The sequence below is a fragment of the Rhipicephalus microplus genome, chromosome X, assembly GCF_043290135.1.
Source record: "Rhipicephalus microplus isolate Deutch F79 chromosome X, USDA_Rmic, whole genome shotgun sequence".
Classification (NCBI taxonomy): Eukaryota; Metazoa; Arthropoda; class Arachnida; order Ixodida; family Ixodidae; genus Rhipicephalus; species Rhipicephalus microplus.
Window position 1 is genome coordinate 359,325,126 of NC_134710.1, and position 21,932 is coordinate 359,347,057.

The following is a 21,932-nucleotide window of genomic DNA, read 5'->3' on the forward strand; positions in this document are numbered from 1 at the left end:
CAGCGATAGTTCCTCCACTCAAGTATTAGAGCTGCCACGACGCCAACAGCCACTGTCATAGCTCACGAAAAAATACCGTCAGATGCGAGGTCATCGTTTACTTTTCTCGCAAGACCCGCATTGTAACGTACGTATACACTGCTAGGACGGTCGTTACCGCATCAAAAACATTGTCCTTGAAGGGCTAGTGGTGTACTGTATCCAATGCTAACGGTCACACTTGTGGTACGCATGTAAAAGAATATAAGCAAACGTTAAGACGAAACACCTAAATGAGGTCGACGTGACCACAGAACACCAACCACGACGAAGACAAAGTTTGGTCTGCATGCTGCGCCCTCTCCAAGTAACAAGAAGAAAAAAAAACGTGACCTCCGAAATGGCTAACGCGCGACAAGTGTTTGCCCTCTCGGAGGCTTTCAGAAAAAAAAGTAACTGTGGCAGTGGTCGACAGATGGTGCAGCGTTCGGAATGCCGTGGGCATTCTATGCATGGCTCGGGGGTATCCGCCTTCATGAAAACCTGATAAGCTCTAGTAATTATTTCGTTCATTATTGAGCAACCATTGATAAACTTATGTTTGTCTAAGCATCATATACAATATATTTACGTGTGCGCATGTTATGGTATTGATACAAAACGTAAAGAAAGTGTAAGAAAACCTACTTGTAGCCTGTGCCACTATGGTCAGGCGAAATTCATCGCTATATAACCTGGTGCGCTTTTTCAGTAGGGTGTGAGTAAACACGTTGAAGTGTGGGCCGTTGCTGTGACTGGTTGATTGTTTTCTTGTTGCGTATATGTTAGTGTACTTGTTGCGTACTATATGTGTAGTATGTCACCATGTGTGCATGTGTAGCTATATATTGATTGCACCAGCCCTATATTAGGCTTCCGGTGTCAGTGAGTAATCTTGAATGGGCTGAGGCGTAAACAATCTGCAAGAGAGCCGTGAAAGTGGGTATGACAACGTACGTCACGAAAGGCAACTTTTTTTTTAGTTTCGTTTAGTCCCTCCAGATGGCGCCAGCTACCACCTACTTCATGGCTATGACGCTCTCACACCTCTAGCTACTTGTATAACGTTGAACATCTATCTATCAAAGCTGCACTATGGATTCGGAATGGTTTCGCTGCGATCGAGTGTACGGTTAGGAGGCACATCCCATGACCTGCGGACCCGTAAACGCATAGATAGCGTCGCCACACTATGTTATTCTGCGATAAACAAATACAGGAAGCCTAGCATGCAGTCTTCAGTTGAGGACTCCGCAGTATCCGTGTCTTTCGGAGTGAACGTGGATTCGCTGACCGAACTAAACGTACTTGCTCCGTCGTTCTCTTTCGCGATGTGTTCACCGCCACAGGTTTGTTTGCTTGTTTTTATAATCATTTCGTTCAATATCAAGCTCAGCGGGGCCGTTTTTTGTAACTTTCAGTGCCGTGTACTACTTATCAGTCGAGAATTGTTGCATTTGCTAAGCCTACTCGCTTCGCCGGGGGGCAGCCATATTGATTTTCATAAGGAGGAACGTGTTACTCCGTGGATGAGGGAGCAACGTTTCTCTATTTAAAGACGAACATTGGGGACATCGTTCCTCCCTAAATGGAGAGAACGTCACTTCATTTTTTCTATAGTTATCTGGGAGCAGCTTTCGCTATCTGTTTCAATTGCCACCGTGTTCAGAACAATGTAAGGCTGTGACATTGAACAATGTCATGTTGAGCGCGCTGTAAACAACATACTTATACTACCTCATATGGTATATTTACTCTCGTGATAATGCAGCACTGTGCGTAGCGTGTTTTTACAGAATACAAAAAGCATTGTGCCGTGTTATACACGACATCCTACAACGCTAAGTGAAAGACATCTTTCTCAGCATTGCAGGGTACGAATGGCTGATGTACGCGTTCGTCATTTACATCTGGAGCGCGTCTCTTGAGATGCGCTAATCAGCCAACTTTGCTCATCGAAGACTCGCGTGTACCAGTTCCCACAGTGTGTAGAATGTGCATGCGTCAGTTTTAAAGGCGAAGCATTTTTCAATGGACCTCGAGCACTTTGAGTTTTTATATCTGTATACCTATCTATCTAACGACTGGGTGCTCTCGCGATTGCCTATTCAAATTGATGTGAACGAAAACTGGTATAAGAGGCTAAGAGGATTCGATGACAATCACTATCTGGTCATATAACACGTATAAGGTGAAAATACCTTCGCGTACAGCGTCAAACGTTTTCATCCAGAAACGTGTGGCGCATATACTTTTAGTATACCCATGCAAGGCCCACGGTTCGGGTATGCGCCACAGGAGATCGCAGTTTTAGTAATTTAAAAGCAAGAACATTAAGAGATACCGGCAGTGTTTACTAGAGTTGCCAGACGAATATATAAAGAATCAAAATCAGGATCCGAGCACGAATGGAACGCAAGCACTCTGCGTGGCGTTCACGTATTCTACCACAGAGCCACGCGGGCTCTTGAAGCTGATTTGGAAAAAAAAAACCTTATTAGGTGTAATGTCACCGCGACGTCTACTATGGTTACAGTGCCAGTTATCTAATTTTATAACAAAGCCGCAATACATACTTATTCCTATCAAGCGGGCGTCATGTATATCTGGTTAACGTAAATTGTGATTTCAATGCTGACTCCACTTTTATACAAGTAGCATTGTAATAAGCATCACATTTGTATTCCTGTGATTTAACAAGCTATATTGAAGCATCGCTCGACCTCAGATAAATACACTAACAAAAGCTACGTACATCATATTCACATCATCGCATCGTAAAGTGGACTTCGTTTCGACAATACTGGCGTCTGGGCCCTAACGTGAGTTCTAACATTACCTGAGGCTATACTAGTTACCCTTTAAACGTCAGAGCAGTTGACGTTCCCGATAAACCCCGATTCCCACAAGACGTGGGATCATCTAATTCTAATATTGTTTTCTTTTATTTTTTGTAAAGCCAGTGAATCAATCTCACTCGCTATTTTATGCTACATTTGCAGGCTTTCTTTACCAATTGCGGAAAAATATTAGGAGGAATCGAATTCGTTCCTCTGTTTTTCACTATTGTTGGCTTAAAAAGAATGGTACTAACAACTACTGAGCGAGAGTGTTGTCGACTATACGGCAACCTCAATGCCCGCATTAACACTCGTAGTCAAGTTCAAGCCATGGCCAGATTCTACGCATGCGAGAAAGAAATCTGCTGCTAGGCCGTTCGTTTGGTGGTAACGCATGTACCGAACTCTCCAGCAGCGGGCGTGATTTAACACAAACTGGCGATATCCCACATGTTTACAGACTGCCTGTGTGTTTCTGCATCCAAAGTCACCGAGAATTAAGCTAACGAAAGCATTGTTAAAACGCTTAAAGACGATGGACTTGCGCGAGGGGCGGTGGGCTGATAATGATGCAATATATTGCATAACAATGTCATGGCGTCGTTTGTATGCTCCCCTCTCTCTTTTTATTCTTCTTCCAATCCCCCCCTTTCCCTTTCCCCTGTGAAGGGTATACTATACCAATGTTTTCCTTCCTTCTTCACTCGTTTTTTGCACTGCTCCACCGTTCGTAATGTCAAACCAGCTACTCATATTTTCTATCATGATACCAAAAAAAAAAACAATGATCAATAAAATTTTGAAGGCTGTGAGCTTAAACAGCGCAAGCCTGTCGGTGCATTTTGCCATCTTCATCCGAAACCGCAAAGCACTCTGTTCCCCACAAATTCTTCGCTTTGTTTTCTTTTGCGGCCATGCAGGTTTTCTGAACACATTCCTTTCGTGGAGCGCCTTCACGCCTCTCAGCAGGCTGACCTTCGGCGTGTACATCATCCATCTGCCCTTCTTGCAACTCTGGCTGCACATCTCTCGAGAGCGGGTGTACTACACCCATTTCTTCGTGGTGAGTTGTAACACTGAAAATTTTCACGTTCGTTGAAATCTATATTCATCCACGAATGACGAGTTGCATATACAGGGTTTCCCAGCTAACTCGGACGAGGTTTTCTTTTTTTTTAATCGTGTGCTCTAGAAAAGTTGTAACTGTTGTACATTATTGATGGTAGCGTGCACATACAACCAGAATATTTTCATGACTAAACACCAATTAAAACTTTAAATAACCAGCCTTTTCATTCTTGCTCAAATCGGTAAAATATTGACATTAATTTGTAGACCGACTCAAATAACACCAGAATGAAGCTGTTATGTTGGGCTGAAATTCGCCTGGTTTTTTCTTCCGAGAAAAAACGAAAGCACGTGAGACATTTTAAATGTGAAATAGACGCGCTTTCACGCGCTGCTACTCAAGCTCTTCGAAGTGTTCTTTAGTTGAGACGCGGCTGCTTTCGTTAATCGCCGGATCGTACAGGGCTTCTCGCTCAATTATGCGCCCGTCAGCGGCGTTTTTAAGCGCGTCTAGCAAATGCTGTGAAGCCCTGTACATTGAACAGCTGGTTTTCATTAAAGTTTTGTCAGAAAAAGAAATGAGTCCTCGGAAATTCTCTTCCTTCAATCACTAAACCAAGACGCTACACCTTATAACACAAATAAGGACACAACGTTAGGTTGCTGTGCCTCCCGCATCCACTATTTTGGAAACAAGCTCCATGATGTGGCAACTTGTTTAACAAGCTGAAGCAGTTACACTGTCAATGCTATAGTTAAAGTCGGTAGTAATGCCGTCTTCGACTCTCTGTTTTCTCGCAGGTGTCCTTTTTCTTCAATATTCTTGTTTGGAGCTACCTCCTGAGTTACCTGCTGTTCATATTTTGCGAGGCACCCACAGGCAGACTGGACAAGCTCATCTTCGAGCCTCGGCGGGTTCAGGCGGATAAGGAAGAAGCAAGTGATCTGCCGAAGGCCAACGGAGCGCAGGACAAACTGTCAAGTGTCATCACAAGTATCGCAGATGCCAAATTCGCATTGCCAGTACAAAACAGCAATAGTGAGAGTACACTTAATGAGAAATTTCATTATAAAAACGGCAGTATGAGCTGTCAGTTATAGCTCAATTTATAGTTACTGTTGTGGTTACTCTTGCGCCAAGCAAGAGGTCTTCGTAAAAATGTATAAGCCACATAATTTCACGTGACCCGCCGTTGTACCTTCCAAAACAAACCTCGACTTGAAGTTGACTCAAAAGGCGCTGCGTTTTTCAAGAATTGCCACAAGTTATCAATCATTTATAAGCAGTGAACCCTTCTGCTGAGGGCCGGCGTGTACACCGGCTTTATCGGGTCGAGGTGAAGCCATTGGAACGTTCAGTGAAGGGCCGTCCTTGAATACGCAGGCTTTAAGCTGCTGCGCTGCCAAGGTCGACTGCTCAATTCCTGCCAAGGCGGCCGCACTTAGACGGGGGCTAAATGCAGAAGCAGCCGCGCACTCAGATTTAGGTGCGCAATAACGAATTCCAGCTGGTCACAATTGTTGCGAAATTCACCCTCCTGTGTGTGTCTGAATCATAACGTGGTGTGGAAACAACTCCAGATGTGTGGATGGATGTACAACTTCGATGAAAACTCCTGAGGTGCGCGACTCAGATTATGTTCAACTTGAAAAATTCGCATGAGGGAAACAAATCATAATCGAGAGGGAAGGCCTTATACACGAATTCAGGTGGAAACCAAATCATTAATTACTTTTTTCACTTTTGTCAACCATTTTTTATCAATACAGAAGCACTAATATTTTGATAATACTGGCTACATGCGTTGATCAATACAGCATGACGTTTGAAAACAGAGAGGAGCAAAAGAGGGTTATAATGCAAAGTATAAATACAAAGAATTGTTGCACACTTGAAGAAATATCAACTTTAAGTACCCCACCAACACGTCCTGTGGAACTGTGCTCGTTTGGAAAATCCAGGCACACCCACTCCGATGGTTAGTAAACCGACGGCACTCAAGGCCGTTTATTCTGCAGCCAAGATTCTTGGAGTATGGACATGAGCCTATAGATAGCGCACAGAGCTTTCAGAAGAGTTCTACATAAACTGTGTGAACTGCAGAAATAATAAAAGCAAATTAAAATAGTGCTAAAAACAGGTGTCATTGGTGTGGTCCTGTGTACACTTGAAACACCAACTTTCATATAAGATGTACTGAACACGTCATACTGTAGCAGTCCTTGCAGTAGAAATGTAAACTGTACAATCTCTTCTACTGACTAAATGCTACTTCGTGAATACGTTCCCTGTTGCCCTGCTAAACACTTGCAGTATGTCACACACGCTGACAAATTTCAGTAGCAATGAAAAGGAAACTTCAGGAGAGGAGCTACTCAACATGTATTATTGCATAAAGTGATATCAGCATAGCTCTCACGTGCGCCACATTCGGGTCACAAAAGCAGAAAAAAAAGTGCATGTTAACACTGTTTAGTCTGTTTTGCATGATTGATGGATTGGTTGATTGATTGGTTGATTGATTGATTGATTGATTGATTGATTGATTGAAACTTTAGTTTGGTCCTGAGAACATGCACGGGAGACTCCGCGCCAACCGGCTAATCCCTATAGGGACCGTCAAGCCGCGCATGGCGGCCCGTTCAAGGCACTCTGCAGGATTTGATCGTTAGGTTCAGGTCTGCGTAAGAGTGCTGCCCACCTGTCCTCACTGAAGGCGGAGCCGATGCATTCACATTTCCACGACACATGGTTTAATGTTGCCAATGGTCCACAAGCAGGGCAATCCTCCCTTGGATACCGTTCAGGGTACATGGCATTGCTTCTTTTTAAGGATAGGCTTGTTCTTTTTACTTTCCCCGTGCATCCTATACTGAGGTGGACGAGGCTGTTGGTTGTTTCAGCTTGCAAGCACCTTATACGCTCTCGGCTTGTCGGCATCTCCTGCCGCCATGGTGTGTCATGTAATCACGGTTCATCATAAAAACTGGCATGCACCGCAGTGGGCAAATCCGACCACTCGCTGCCAGCCCACTAAACATTAAAAAGGCCACAGTTAGCCCAAAAAATAGCCGACGACGTTAGTGGAGCTAGCACACCCTTTCTTAGATGCCATAGGGAACTTAAATTGAGCATGTTGGGAAAAAAAAAGAATCACCATAGGAATTAAGCTGCATTCCGACGCAGTTTTCAGGCGACGTTAGTAGAGCGGGAACACTTTTCCCTACATGCTCGTTTTCAGGCTTGGCACATAGTTAGTGCCTCATCAAAGAGATATCTCTCAAAAGACTATCTCTCGCTCCTCCCTAATTTTCTCGCTAGTGGAGCTTAAACGCCCTTCCCAACAGGCTTTGCCCCCCCCCCCCCTTTTTTTTTCAGGAGCAGCGTCTTTTGTTTGCGGTTCGCCTCACTGCGTCTTCTTCCCTGTCAAGAGATCTGTCCACAGATATACTATGCATAGCAAATAAACAGTTCCTTCAAACGCAATGCTTATCATTGAAGTGTGCGTAGGCGAAGCGGGGGGGGGGGGGTATCAGTCTTTTTTACAGTTACAGGATGCGAAGTGTTGTAGCCGGATTCTTCGCAGCAATGAATAATTTCTTCACAACATGTGCACGCCCTCCTCGGTAGTGCATAGCATCTTGGTAAACACAGCCGGAACACGTGTTATTTAAAGGCCATGTTAACAAAAGGTCCAGTTGTCTGCACATTTATACGCATCTTTCTATCGTAACAACTTTGTTAGATACTGATGCAACCTTGAAAATTAAAGTATATGCGAAATATTTATTAAGAGAGCATGAATCGTACATTACGGTGAGTCATATATCTGTATATATTTATGAATCATTATATAGTCAACACTCTTGTAAACACATAGTAAATAGCAATAGGGAGATCCTATCCCCTCATCTTACAACCTTCTTTATTGGTATACTGTCACTTTCATTATAGAACAATATGGTGGCAGTTGACCTTCTGTAGATTTCTCCCAGGATGTTTTTATGTGTTTTGTCAACACCCTGATTCCGCCGTGTCTGCATGACTGCTGATATTTCTTCTGAATCATAAGCCTTCTCGTAATCCATGAACGCAATGTATAGTGGTTGGGCGTATTCTGAGCATTTCTCTATCACCTAATTGATAGTATCAGCATGGTCTACAGTTGAGTAGCCTGTATGAAATCCTGCTTTATCTTTGCATTGATTGAACTCTGTTGTCTTAATTCTGTTAGCAATTACTTTTGTTTATAGCTTGTATACGGTGGAGACCAAGCTGATCGGCCTGAAATTCTTCTAGTCCTTGTCATCTCCTTTCTTATGAATTAAGCAGATGCTAGCATTCTTCCAAGATTCTGGTACTTTTCCCGTCAGGAGACACTTTGTAAACAGGGTGGCTAGTTTTTCTAGCAAAATAATGTCCTCCGCCTTTCAGCAGATCTGGTGTTACCTGATCCTCACCAGCAGCATTGCCTCTTCGCATTACCTCGAAGACTTTCCTGACTTCTTCTGTCCTCAATCGTGCGATTTTATCTGGGTTACTGCTATTTCTTACATTATGGTCATGGTTGGGCCGGCTACTGTACAAATCTCTGTAAAACTCCTCCGCTGTTTTAACTATCCTATACATATTATTAGTTACATTGCCTTCCTTGCCTCTTAGTTCATACATCTGGTTTTGCGTATCCCAAGTTTTCTCTTTACCATGTTGACAATCCATCCTTTAGAGCATGTTAAATTAACTCCATGTTGTATCTTCTTACATCGGATCATCATCATCATCTTCATCATCAGCCTGACTACGTCTGCAGCAGGACAAAGGCATCTCCCATGTTCCGCCAGTCAACTTGATCCTGTGCTTGCTGCTAGCACTTTATACCTGCAAACTCCCTAATCTCATCTGCACACCTAACTTTCTATCTTCCCCTAACCCGCTTGCCTTCTTTGGGAATCCAGTCAGTTATCCTTAATGCCCAGCGTTTTTCTGGATACGCGCTACATGCCCGGCCCACGTTTATTTCTTCTTGATTTCAACTATGATATTCTTCACCCCGGTTTGTTCCCTGATCCACTTTACTCTCTTCTTGTCTCTTAAGGTTAAACCTATCATTTTCCTTTCCATCACTCGCTGCGTCGTCCTCAATTTAAGCTGAACCCTCTTAGTAATCCTCGAGGTTTCTGCTCCGTATTTGAGTACTGGCAAGATGCAGCTGCTATATACCTTCCTGTTGAGGGTTAGTGTCAAATTACTATTCATGATTTGAGAATGCTACTAGTTGCCAGTGCTTGCCCGAGCTTGCATGATTTGCCAGTGAATGCTTGCTAGTGCTTGAATGATTTGAGAATGTGTCTTCTTCTCTGTCCTGTGGTGGATGTGCTATACCTAAGATCAAATTATCCTGCCTACGCACTACATGCGTTACCTCGGATACCTTACGCTTATTAATCAACTTCGAAAGCTCTGCCAGTTCTATTTTTTGTCTGTTATGTTTGAGGCTTTCATGCTTTGACGTTTCTTAATAATATTCTCCATCTCCTGGGACAACTTGCCAGTGTCCTGTATAACTACCGTACCTCCAACTTCCACTGCACACTCCGTAATGATAGTCTTCAGAATATCATTCATTGTGTATAACGCTAACGCTGGTTTCCTCATTAAGAAATGAGTATCTGTTCTGGAGCAAGACTCTGAATTCCTGTACTTTCCCCCTCAGTGCTAGCTCATTGATTGGCTTCTTGCGTATCAGTTTTTGTCACCTGAGTATCTGTTCTGGAGCAAGACTCTGAATTCCTGTACTTTCCCCCTAAGTGCTAGCTCATTGATTGGCTTCTTGCGTATCAGTTTTTGTCGTTTTCTTCTTCAAGTCTAGGCGAATTCGAGTTCTTACTATTCTATGGTCACAGAATTGTACCTTGTCAAGTGTTTCTACACCCTGGGCGATGCCTGGGTGTGCACTCATTATAAAGTCTATATCACTCTCGCCGTCGGGGCTTCTTCATGTCCACTTACGGTTCACTCCTTTTCGTTAAAAAGTATTCAAGATCCGTAAATTATTGCGTTCCACACTCGTAAAATAAGAAATATAATGCTTACTGCTGACCTTGTGAAAATTGAAAAATTACGTCCTCCCACTTTTTCATCTTTACTCTTAATTGTTCCATCTCTTCTCTCCAATATTCTGTTGTGTCCCTTTAGTGTTGGAGAGGTACCCCTAAGTTCTGGTCAGGTGTCACCTATTATGTAATGCTTTCAAATATTTATGGTGTGCTATGCCAGTTTCCGTACCATATTCAAGGACATTTATTCCAGTTGACTTAACTATCCGTGCAATCACAGGACTTCACATCATTTAGAGCTTCTCTGACACTCTTCCGGTCTTTGCACAACAGAGAAATATCATCCGCGTGAATAAGCATTTTGACCTCTGCAGATATCAAGTGAAACCCCCGAACCTGATCATTCCCTAACACTTTCTGTCATAGAGGTTCTCAATAGCAAAAAACAGGGCCGATTCAGGACATCCTTGTTTTACTCTCGATAAGGCTTTTATATTATCGCTAAGCAGTTTGTTTATTACAATCCTCGTAGTGCACTCATTGTACGCCATTCGTACCCCTTCCAACACCACCGACCCTATGCTGACATAGTCGAGGATGCTGAAAGGTACATCATGGTTCACACGGTCAAATGCCTTCTCTAGATTGATTTGTAGCATAGCTACTCTACGCTGAAACTCATTGCGGCATTTAAAATATTTCGTGCAATATGAATGTTTGTTGTGATTCTTCGCCTTTTATGTCACAGGTCTGATGTGGTGCGACTATTTCTTTGATCGTGGCTTGAATCCGCATGGCCAAAACACCCATGAATATTTTGTTGTCAACAATTGGTTAAGGTTATTGGTCAATAGGATGTGACGGACGGCTGTTTCATAGGGCCTCCAGTTTTCAGAATCAACACGATGTGTGTTCTTCGCAAAGATGTTAATTATTTCCTTTCGTATGCCTCATCTAGCACATTCCACAAAGCTTCTGTCACAAGACTTTTAAATTTCTTATAAAATGCGACACTTACCCAGTCCATCTGCACCGGGTGTTTTTCCGTTCTTAACGTTTCAATTTCATAGTATGACCGAGACGGGTACTTCTAATGTTGCTTTTACGTCTTCATCAAGCTTCGACACAAGTGACAAGAAACGCCATCTGTACGTACTCATGTCTAGTTCACGGTGTAAAATTAATTTCGGTGCTGACACTCGCCGGTCCGCGTAGTATAAGGAGAGGGCACGGGCAGATTGTGTTCGCCGATGACCTTGAGCTACGAGTAGTTTCCTTCACGCGAGGTAAGATGGCGCTACTGTATGGCACGCCATAGAGTTACTAAATATGTTATGCTACCTAAAGGTAGCATATACAGTAACTTTAGCACGCCAGGTATTCGTGCGGCGCTCATTCTGAAATTTGGGTGCAAAAGAACAACTTCCTGAAAGCTTTGTGTGCATCAGATTTTGGTTGTATAGAAAAGCTTAGCCCTGTGCCTGTGAGCATTTCCAGCGCATTTGTTTTGCTGATTCGCACTCTTACATTCAGGGCACGCATACCTCGATGCTGCATATGACTCTGAGTACGTATGAGCGGCCTTGTCGCTGGTTGCGCCTCAAAGTGGACCAGTAGTGCTTTGTCCCGATTTGCAAGTTGATGTATTGGACGCTTTTACCGAGCATGTGTCGTTTTTTAAGGCTCTGCGTGAACGAGAGCGCTTGTATAAGGAGCGATAGGCACTTCTGAAAGGTGACAGAGCCTTGCAGCCTAACTACCATGTGTGCGCGACGCATTTCTCGGAAGAAGCAATGTCTGCCACATATCATGCAGAATACAAGAGAAACGACCTGTTACACGCACCAAAAAAAAAACTGTGCTGACTTTGGATGCTGTGCCTGCCAATTTACCGGAGCCGTTCAAAATACCTGATCATGCACTCTTAGAAATAAAGGCCGCCAAATTCACTAGTTAAATACTAATCATTCACTTGTCACTAGCTGTCTACTAAGGGAAGGTAGTAAAATGCCGGTTAGCGAAAATTGCTACCTAGTTAGTAAGTGAATAGTGCTGGCTCGAGTGGTTATACCATTATTAAATTGTTAGTAACCTCCGTAAATAGAGGTGTAAGCTTATTTTGTTAAATCTTCGTGTGCGTTTCCATATCAAGATGATTCTTTTAAAATAGAATAGGATAAAAATTGAATCGACATGGACCTCGTAAATTAATAATTGCTTCTAACTACGTCATGTAACTATACTGTGGTAAGTGTGCTTTACACCACCATACTTATAGAGCATTGACCACATTATCACATGATCAAATCAGATTCACATATCATCATAGATATGTGAATCTCATATGATCATATGGACTCACATGATATCATATGATATACTCATATGAGTATGAGAAATCATATGAACGGATAACGACAACATCATGCACAAGTAGGTCTTCAAAACTTGGACATAGCAGATTTCTACTGTAGCAGCTGACAGAAGGCTATGTATACCCCTGCTTTGGCATCGCACACCACGTACTGGTTAGCAGTCACAGAAATTATAATTGTTGCTTTCTATGCACCATCATGCCACCTTCTATATACTTCTTTGTGTGCCATTGCGTATCACGAAACTTCTATTCCAAAGTAATCAATAAAATTAGAGCTTCCCTAAATTTTTCTTACGATGTCACCATTACGGCAAAATGTACTGCGGCATCTAAAAAAAGATCTGGTAACGTAGATGGCTTAGTAGTTGCTTAGTTGAAAACACTAAGAAAGGTTCCCTAGTTATTAATGGCTAAAGTTACTCGCTGTGCTAGCTTGTGGCTAGTAAAAGTATACCACGAAGGTAGTAAAATTCTCCGGAAACTAGTAAGCACACGCGTTTACAAACTGATAACTAACTTCTAAGAGTGCGCAGCAAAAACCAAGAAAGCTATGCGGAAATGACTAGCTCTACTGCTGACTTCTCGGAAGCGACGGGGGCCAAAAGGGTTCAGCTGCATCTGAAGTGCCTAACCTGACCGCTTAAAATACGCCAAATTTATTGCGCGTGGAGAGAGCGACTCCACAGAACGGCGATGATGAATGAATTAAGAGGCACGCATGCAAGAGGCAGCGTTTTGGCATCAGCAATGACGGGCCTCCTCCTCGTGAAGAGGAGGATGCTGCTCAACACGGCACTGATAGTGTGGGCCAATGCGCTACCGTCAGTTCCTCGTCACACGGGAAAAGTAATTTGTTGTTTTAAATCAGATGCCATTTTCGAGCTTCATCATGTATGCCTGTTTAGATCAAGAAAAATGAAATGTTGGAGAGAAATCATTGTGCTTACTATTTCTGTGATGTAGCCATGTTTTTTACGTTCATTATAATCACGTGATTCTAATTAGTCAGCCATGCTTGATGTCATAGATCATCGTGTTTTTGGAGGTCTCTAGCAATTCATCGTCACCGCCTTCCATCATTGCAGGAGCGCTTCTTAACGCGGTAATTACGACAGGACAGCATTCGTTAAGGCGAAGGCCTTAGACAGCCTTTGATGCCTCATCAAACGCGAAGTATGATTATTGGCGTCCTGCGTCAGCGGCGTTAGGGACGAGCTGCACAAGATATAGTGATTTAGGTAGTGCGCTCGCTTTCAGTCTGCCACCTAGAGAAACAATTTGACTACGAAGAGTGAAGTAGCTGGAAAAGAATTGAAAGCTTTCGTTTCTAAAGCCATAGTTATTTAATTTTTTTTAAAGATGCTGTGGTCGATAGTGTCGAATGCCTTCTGTAGGTCAATAAATACAATAGAAACTAGTTTATGGCTATTTAAAGCTGTGTTGACATTTTGTGTAAATGTTTGAACTGCAGTGGAAGTAGAATATCCCGGACGGAAACCATGCTGTTGTGGACATAAAATTTTATATTTTTCCAGAAATTTTTTGATTCGAGAAAAAAGTAGCCTTTCAAAAATGTTATTTATTATACAGAGAACTGATATCGGGCGGTAACACGAAGGGTCAGAGCGATCACCGTCTATAAATATCGGCAATCCTTTGGCGACATTTAGAGGATCAGGGTAGGACTAGGTGGCTAGGGAATGATTGAAAATGTGCCACAAGATGGGGCCTAATATGTCTATATTATCCTTGATAAGACGGCCTGTGATTCCATCCAGCCTGGGTGTTTTGTTATTACACAATTTTTTCACGGTAGATAACAGCTCTCCTAATTCTATGTCATGAATAAAGAAGGTATTATGAAGTCTTGGTTTGGATTACCTTTTATTAGGCCCGAGGAACCGGCAGCCGACAGCTACGATGAATGAGCCAAGATGATGATGCTACGCGACAACGATCAGGATGCATGAGCCACACATGATAATGATGATAATGTACCGGTGAAGAGGATGCGTATACTAAATGCCCACATCAATTCCCCCACGTGAAAGCGGCCAGCCTGGCCGCGGCAAGTCAAGGGGACAAAGAGCGTCGCATAAAGGGCTTCATACGGGAGACATGGACGACCTCTGTAGTTTGATAATAGCGATCTGCTGAGGTTACAAGTGGCGTCACGCGATAATTCACTGGTGAAGTCTCTTCAAGAACTGTGTACGGCCCAATAAACCGAGGCTGAAATTTGTCGCACAAACCAAGTGTGCGAACAGGCGTCAAAAGGAGCACTTCGTCTCCAGTTTGGAAGGATACATCACGATGCGATTCATCCTAAACTAGCTTTCTGTCTTGCTGGCGGGCTTCAGTGTTTATACGAGCTCGTTGGCGGCACTGTGCAAGTCGTGAAACGTATTCCTCTGAAGAGGATGGAGATGAATTCGCTTGGCAGGTAAAGAAGGAGACGTCCAGGAAAGAAGTAGGGGAGCGTCCATAAACTAGGTAAAATGGCGAGTAGCCGGTTGTTCGCTGAATGGCCGTATTGTAGGCGAAAGTGACGAATGGTAGAACAACGTCCCAGTTTTTTTGGTCTGGTTTTATATAGGCGGCGATCATGTCAGCAAGAGTGCGGTGGAATCGCTCAGTGAGGCCGTTAGTCTGGGGATGATAACTAGAGGCAGTCTTGTGAGTTGTGCCGGAGGCCTGAAGAAGTTCGTTCACTAGTTGTGAAAGAAAGGCCCTTCCACGGTCACTGAGCAACACACGTGGAACACCATAACGCAGTATAATGGCTCGGAGGATGAAATCGGCAATCTCGGAAGCTGAACCTGTAGTAACGGATGCCGTCTCGGCGTAGCGCGTCAAATGGTCAATGGCTGTTACTATCCACCGGTTTCCAGCAGCACTGACTGGGAGGGGGCCATAAAGATCGATGCCTACAACTTCGAATGGTGTGGCTGGGCACGGAAGAGGCTGTAGTTTACCGGCAGGAGCTGATGTTGGCAGTTTTCTACATTGGCAGGTAGTGCAGGACCCGACGTACCGAGCTACACTAGTGGTAATGCCTCGCCAATAAAACCGACTTCGAAGGCGATCGTAGGTTTTATGGTAACCAAGGTGACCAGCAGTCGGATGGTCATGAAGTGCCCTGAGGACTTCAGACCGAAGCGATCGGGGTAGAACGGGAACCCAGCGCTGACCGTCAGGATGGTAAATTTTGCGGTACAGCACCGAGTTGTCCAGCTTAAATTGCGAGAGTTGGCGACGGAGCCTTGCATTAGGTGGACGGGAACTGCCAGTGAGGTAGTCTATAATACGTCGACAGTATGGGTCAGCCAACTGTCAAGAAGGAAAATCATGCGGGTCGTCCGAAGGCAGCTGGTTCATAGAGGCGAGAGAGGAAACCGCCGTAGACGTGGACTCCGGGGGCGTGTTGTGCAAATTGATGGCGGAAACCCCGAGTGGAGTCGCTGGTAGTGGGCAGCGAGAAAGAGCATCGGCGTCACTATGCTTCCTGCCACACTTGTACACGATCTCAAAATCATATTCTTGGAGGCGTAGAATCCAGCGTCCGAGGCGTCCCGACAAGTTCTTGAGTGTCGAAAGCCAACATAAAGCATGGTGGTCGGTCACAACGGTGAAATGACGGCCATGCAGATATGAACAAAATTTCTGTACTGACCAAACGATGGCGAGGCACTCCTGCTCGGTGATCGTGTAGTTCCTCTCGGCTGCGGAGAGGACGCGGCTGGCGTATGCAACGACTCGCTCTCGCGAAGAGTTGTCGCGTTGCAGGAGCACGGCTCCTAAACCGCGGCCGCTAGCGTCTGTGTGCAGGAAGGTCGGTGCATTATCGTGAAAATGAGCAAGTACAGGGTCGGTCGTGAGGGCACTCTTCAACCTGTCGAAAGCCGATTCACATTCCTGAGACCATTGAAAGGGCATACCGGAAGCAAGTAGCTTATGAAGTGGTGCGGCTATCGAGGCAAAGTTTTGTATGAATCGCCGAAAGTAAGAGGCGAGACCAAGAAAACTTCGCAAATTATTTGGTTTGTCAGGGCGAGGGAAGCGAAGCACTGCAGCAGTTTTATCAGAGTCTGTGCGAATCCCGTCCTTGCTCACAATATGACCGAGTACCTTGATAGATCTGCTGACGAAATGGCACTTTTTGGTGTTAATTTGAAGACCAGCGCCCGCAAGACAAGTCCGGACCTTGTCCAAGCGTTGGAGATGTTGAGGAAACGTCGATGAAAAGACAACAATGTCATCCAGGTAACATAGGCAAGTCTTCCATTTCAGGCCACGCAGCACGGTGTCAATCATGCGCTCAAAAGTTGCGGGCGCATTGCATAGGCTGAACGGCATAACATTGAATTCGTATAGGCCGTCCGGGGTTGCAAACGCAGTTTTTTTCTTTATCAACTTCGTGCATGGGGATTTGCCAATAGCCGGAACGCAAGTCGAGGCTCGAAAAGTATTTGGCACCCTGTAACGAATCTAGGGCGTCGTCGATGCGTGGCATGGGGTATACGTCCTTTCTAGTGATCTTATTGAGTGCTCGGTAATCGACACAAAATCGTACGGAACCGTCTTTTTTACGTACCAGAACGATGGGCGACGACCAAGGACTGGTTGGGGGTCGGATTATCTCCCGTTGGAGCATATTGTCTACGTTTTCTTCAATGATTTTTCGTTCAGCTAGAGAGACGCGGTACGGACGGCGGTGCACAATGGAGGTTCCGTCGGTCTGAATACGATGTGCTGTAGCAGTTGTCTGGCCCAGGGTGGATGAATGAACGTCAAAGGAGTTTGCATGCTTTTCCAACAAATCAAGCAGCTGCTGCTTCTGTGAGTCATTCAAGTCTTTGTTGATGGCTGCTGTAAAGGCCGAGGAAGATGCATGATCTGCAGGATGGCCTTTAGAGGAGACAGGGGTAAGAGGCACAACGCACATAGGCTGCAGATCGGCAATGCAGGCGACAGTAGTGCCCCGTGGTAGTAAAATTTTATCTTGTGTGGTGTTGGTAGCAGCGAGGACAGTTGATTCATTGATGAAGCGAGCCATACCTGATGCCAGAGCTATGCCTTTATTAAGGCAACACGGTGACGGAGTCACCAAAATATCACCAGAGTCGACGTCGTTGGACAAAACTGTCACTGATGTTCGTTTGGTGGTAACTCGATGTCTACTGCAGCGATGAGTCGAAGTGGCCTGTAGGTTTCGTCGTTGAGCAAGTGGTCCGTGTCAGTAAGATGAACGACACGTTGTGCACAGCAAATAGCCGCAGAAGCAGAGGAAAGAAAGTCCCAGCCTAAAATGAGTTCATGGGAGCACGGGGATAGCACAGCAAATTCTATATGATGAAGAATTTCGTCGATTAATACACGGGCAGTACAGAGAGCGGAAGGGCGAATGATTGTTCCCTGGGCTGTAACCAGTGTCGGTCCATCATAAGGCGTCGTGACTTTTTGAAGACGGGCACACAAATCAGCACGAATAACAGAAAACGCAGCCCCAGTGTCCACCAAAGCATCAACGTCCACTCCCTCAACTGTGACCGCAATCATATTGTAGGGGCGCGCTGGAGGAATTGGAGTCCTGTGTTGGAATGCAGTTTGTCCTCCAAAAACTGCTTCGCTTAGTTTTCCGGACGCCGATCAGAAGTAAAGGAAGCAGGCTGAAGAGGAGAAGAAGAGCGCCGGTAAGGCGACGGTGAACGGCGTCGGTTTGATCGGTGACTACTGCGCAGTCCACCCGATGCTGGCGGAGATGGAGACCGACGCGGCGGTGACGAATAACGGCGACCCTGGTACAAGGCTCCAGCGGTATAGTCCCGTTCGCGTATGTCATACCCTCGGCGCTCGTCTTGCTGGCGCTTGCGGCAAAAGCGTGCAATGTGACCACGATAGCCGCAATATTAGCACGTAGGCCGAGTCGATCGATGAGGAGGGTAGTAGCTTGCGCTAACTGCACCAGGAGAGAGAGAAGTCAGAGGGACAGGTGACGGCTCACGCGGTGGTGATGAAAAGCTCGTGGGAAAGCTCGTGGGAGGTGCGGCAGCAACCGACGCGTACGTTCGTGGCGGGGACGTTGAGCTGACGGTGCCTGGTGGTGCGGCGGCGGTGTGCGGGAACGATGGTAGAGTACGAGAGACAATGGGCTGCAGGTTGGCCATGTGGGTCATGGACGTGAGCTCTTCCCTGATGACATCCCGCAATGACGTTGAAGAGGACTGAACGGGACACACTGAAGGTAGTGTGAATCCCATTGATTCTAATTCTTCACGTATAATCGCCCTTATCGTGTCTCGCAGGTTTGGATCAGTCGTAATACGGGCCGCATCACTGTCTGATTGTAGGCGCATAGGCTCAAGTTCTTCCAGGCGCTGACAGGTTGTCGCAACGTCAGCAATGGTAGTCGGATTCTGGATCGCTAGGTCATTGAATGCGTCGGGTGCAATCCCCTTAAGAAGCTGACGCACCTTGTCTGATTCTGTCATTGGTGTGTCAACCCGGCGGCAAAGTGAAAGAACATCCTCGATGTAGGATGTGTACGACTCTCCGATGTGCTGTTTCCGAGTCGCGAGAGCTTTTTTTTTGCGAGAGCCGAACGAACAGCCGGTGTGCCAAAGACATGGCGAAGCTGATCTTTGAAAGCTGACCAGTCGGGGATGTCGATGAAGTGGTTGAAGAACCACGTCTTCGCGACACCCGTGAGGTAGAATGACACGTGAGCGAGTTTGTAGGCGTTATCCCACCGGTTAGCAGCGCCGACACGTTCGAAATCGTCCAGCCATTCTTCCACATCTTCTCCGTGCAAACCAGCGAAGGGATGGGGCTCACGCTGGAGGCTGTTGATGACGTGAGAAGGCGCGGCACGCGGTGGTTGAGTGGGAACGGCTGCAGCACCGGCCTCATCTTGGTGCGACATATTTCCGGACACCTGGCCCAAGCGGCGTCCTGAACGTAGCTCCAGGAGAAGAGTGGTCAAGAGGATGGCGGGGGATCTAACAGCACTCTCCACCACGTATGAAGTCTTGGTTTGGATTACCTTTTATTAGGCCCGAGGAACCGGCAGCCGACAGCTACGATGAATGAGCCAAGATGATGATGCTACGCGACAACGATGAGGATGCATGAGCCACACATGATAATGATGATAATGTACCGGTGAAGAGGATGTGTATACTGAATGCCCACAGTATTGGGCATGGAGCTGGCTAAACACATGTAGTTAGAGTCAGGATGACTAGATACCAAGGACGGGCCAATACTAGTGAAGTATGAATTGAATCTTTCAGCAGTTTGTTCGTCTATTGTTAAAAGGAGAATACGATGTGCCCTAGAACTTACCACAACTCCTTGTATAATTTTCAATATTGTTTTTGTATCCCCATTCGTGCGTTGAATCAAGCTGGAGTAGTAGTTCTTCTTGCGTACGCGGATTATTGCCACAGATTCATTCCGTAACCTTTTATACTGCCCTAAGTAATAATGATTATGTTTATGCTGTTTCCATTTATTGTACCAGAACTGTTTTTTCTTCATGCTAGCAGGAATATCTTGGCTCGTCCAAGGGCAGATCGGGACGTAATAAGAGCGAGAATATACGGTACTACTAGCGTTACTGATAGCAGTCCTTATAGTTTCGATTAGATTGGCAACCTCAGTATTTACATCATCGTGGTACAGACTGCTTGGTACGAGAGATAGAAATTCATTCCTTAATAGGATATAATCTATCTTTCTAATGACAGGGTGATTTTCAGGTGCAGTGTTGGACAGGTTTATAATCTAGATACAAATAGGAAGGTGATCAGAGATTGGTTCGTCATACACACTTGCATTAATCAGGGTGAATATGTTTGTCAACACGTGGTCTATGATCGTCGCTGAGGTGCTACTTAAACGTGTGGGCGTAGACATCAAGTTTCGAAGATTGAAAGAAGCAAGCAAAAACTCGTAATCAGAAGATGCTAGACTGCAGGTATCAATATTGAATTCTGCCTTAATGACAATGGGAATATTGTAGTTTGCCGCAAGTGTAAATAGCGCCTTTTCAAGCATATCTAGAAAAGAAACGTAAGATGAGTTCGGAGGACGGTATATAACTCCTATGATAAGGGAACACTCCAACTTGATGAACAGTGATTCAATATCTGCGCAGCTGCATGTGACGGATTCTAGTTTCGAAAAGGAGTATGCTGATTTTACAAAGACGGCCACACCGCCGCCACGAGTGTGTGAATCTCGCGGATTAGATATGAATGTGTACCCATCGATGTTGCAATTTTCATCCTTTTTTAGCCATGTTTCCGTCAACGGTATAACATCGAAGGTTGGGCATGCGTAGAAAGAAACGCAAAGAGCAAGTTCAAACTCTTGTTTAAACTGTGGATGTTCGTGTAGAAGACAGATATATTGTTGTTTTTAGGTACGTTGTAAGTTGTGATTATGAGAGTGGCATGATGTCAGTTATAGGAGTACCAGTAGTAGCAAACCGCTATTTATACTATTTTCATCAGGTCGTCATCGCATGTGACGTGTACAACTCTCGAGTTCTCGGACTTCCGCATTAGAATTTTGCCATCAGCGACTCATGCGAGTTTCCAGTTCTTTTCCCGTTTGCACTGGATAGCTTTTCCGAGCAGAATTTTTTTTCGGGACACAAATGGACATTCACGTATACTGGGATATCTACTTGGTAACCCAGCAGGGACGCATTCAGCCGCTTCTTTTTTGCGGCAAACAGAAGCCTGTGACGGGTAGCTCGAGAGCTGAATTTGACGATTATATTGGGCAGCCCGCCCCCTTTTGTGGGGACACGATGCACCATATCCACGTTAAGATCCGAAAGCGGAACACTCAGGCAAGTGGCCACTTTATGTAGTGTTTGACCGAGGTCTTCCTTTTCAGTTAACGGTACTCCTTTAAGTTCTAGATTAGTCCGCCTGGAGTACTGCTTTAGGTCTACAATTTCTTTCTTTGCGTCTCTGAGTTCCTTCGCCAGTTGATGACGTTCCCTTTCATCTTCAAGACTACACTTTTTAACTTCGCTCAGCTCCTGTCGGACAGCCTTCAGCTCAGCTCTGAACTCGTCAAAGCCCTGACTACGAAACTTCAAAGACTCGTCGAAACTACTAACGCTAGCTTTGACCTCTGTCATGGCTGCCATGATGGTGCTGACCATTTCTATTAGCACCTTTGCGAGTTCTTTAATAGAACTGGGCGTTTTGTCCCCCAGTGCTTTCGAGAGGACAGCAAAGGCATCCATCAAGGCAGGCAGTGAAAGATAGAATCAGCACTATATACACGGGAACAAGAGAAGGATGCCCATGTAGGGCGCCAATGCACAAATAAGTAGGCACTCAGAGCAGACAGACAGCCATTTTCAAAGCAAGGAGAAGGTGCAACAAGCTCCCATAACCCACCTGAAATGCGTGAACGCAGGAATTATCAGTCGTGCCCGGACGGCTGCCAGTCTGCTCTGAACACCGACTGTCCAGTTGAGGCCGTATTTATGGATGAAGGGGGCGCCACCAGCGGAGTTGTCGGGAAAGCAGACGCCACGTCCGGTTGGG

The 21,932-nt window shown here is 45.2% G+C and overlaps 1 protein-coding gene across 1 annotated transcript in view; it reads left to right on the forward strand.

Moving 5' to 3' along the window:
• Positions 1-6,064, forward strand: part of LOC119187108 (nose resistant to fluoxetine protein 6) — a 71,241-nt gene extending 65,177 nt beyond the window's left edge. Inside the window, exons 14-15 of the mRNA XM_075879870.1 lie at positions 3,779-3,921; positions 4,728-6,064. Of these exons, the coding sequence (XP_075735985.1) occupies positions 3,779-3,921; positions 4,728-5,027 (443 nt within the window). The 3' untranslated portion in view covers positions 5,028-6,064. The remainder of the gene's footprint in view (positions 1-3,778; positions 3,922-4,727) is intronic.
• The last annotated feature ends 15,868 nt before the right edge of the window (positions 6,065-21,932 follow it).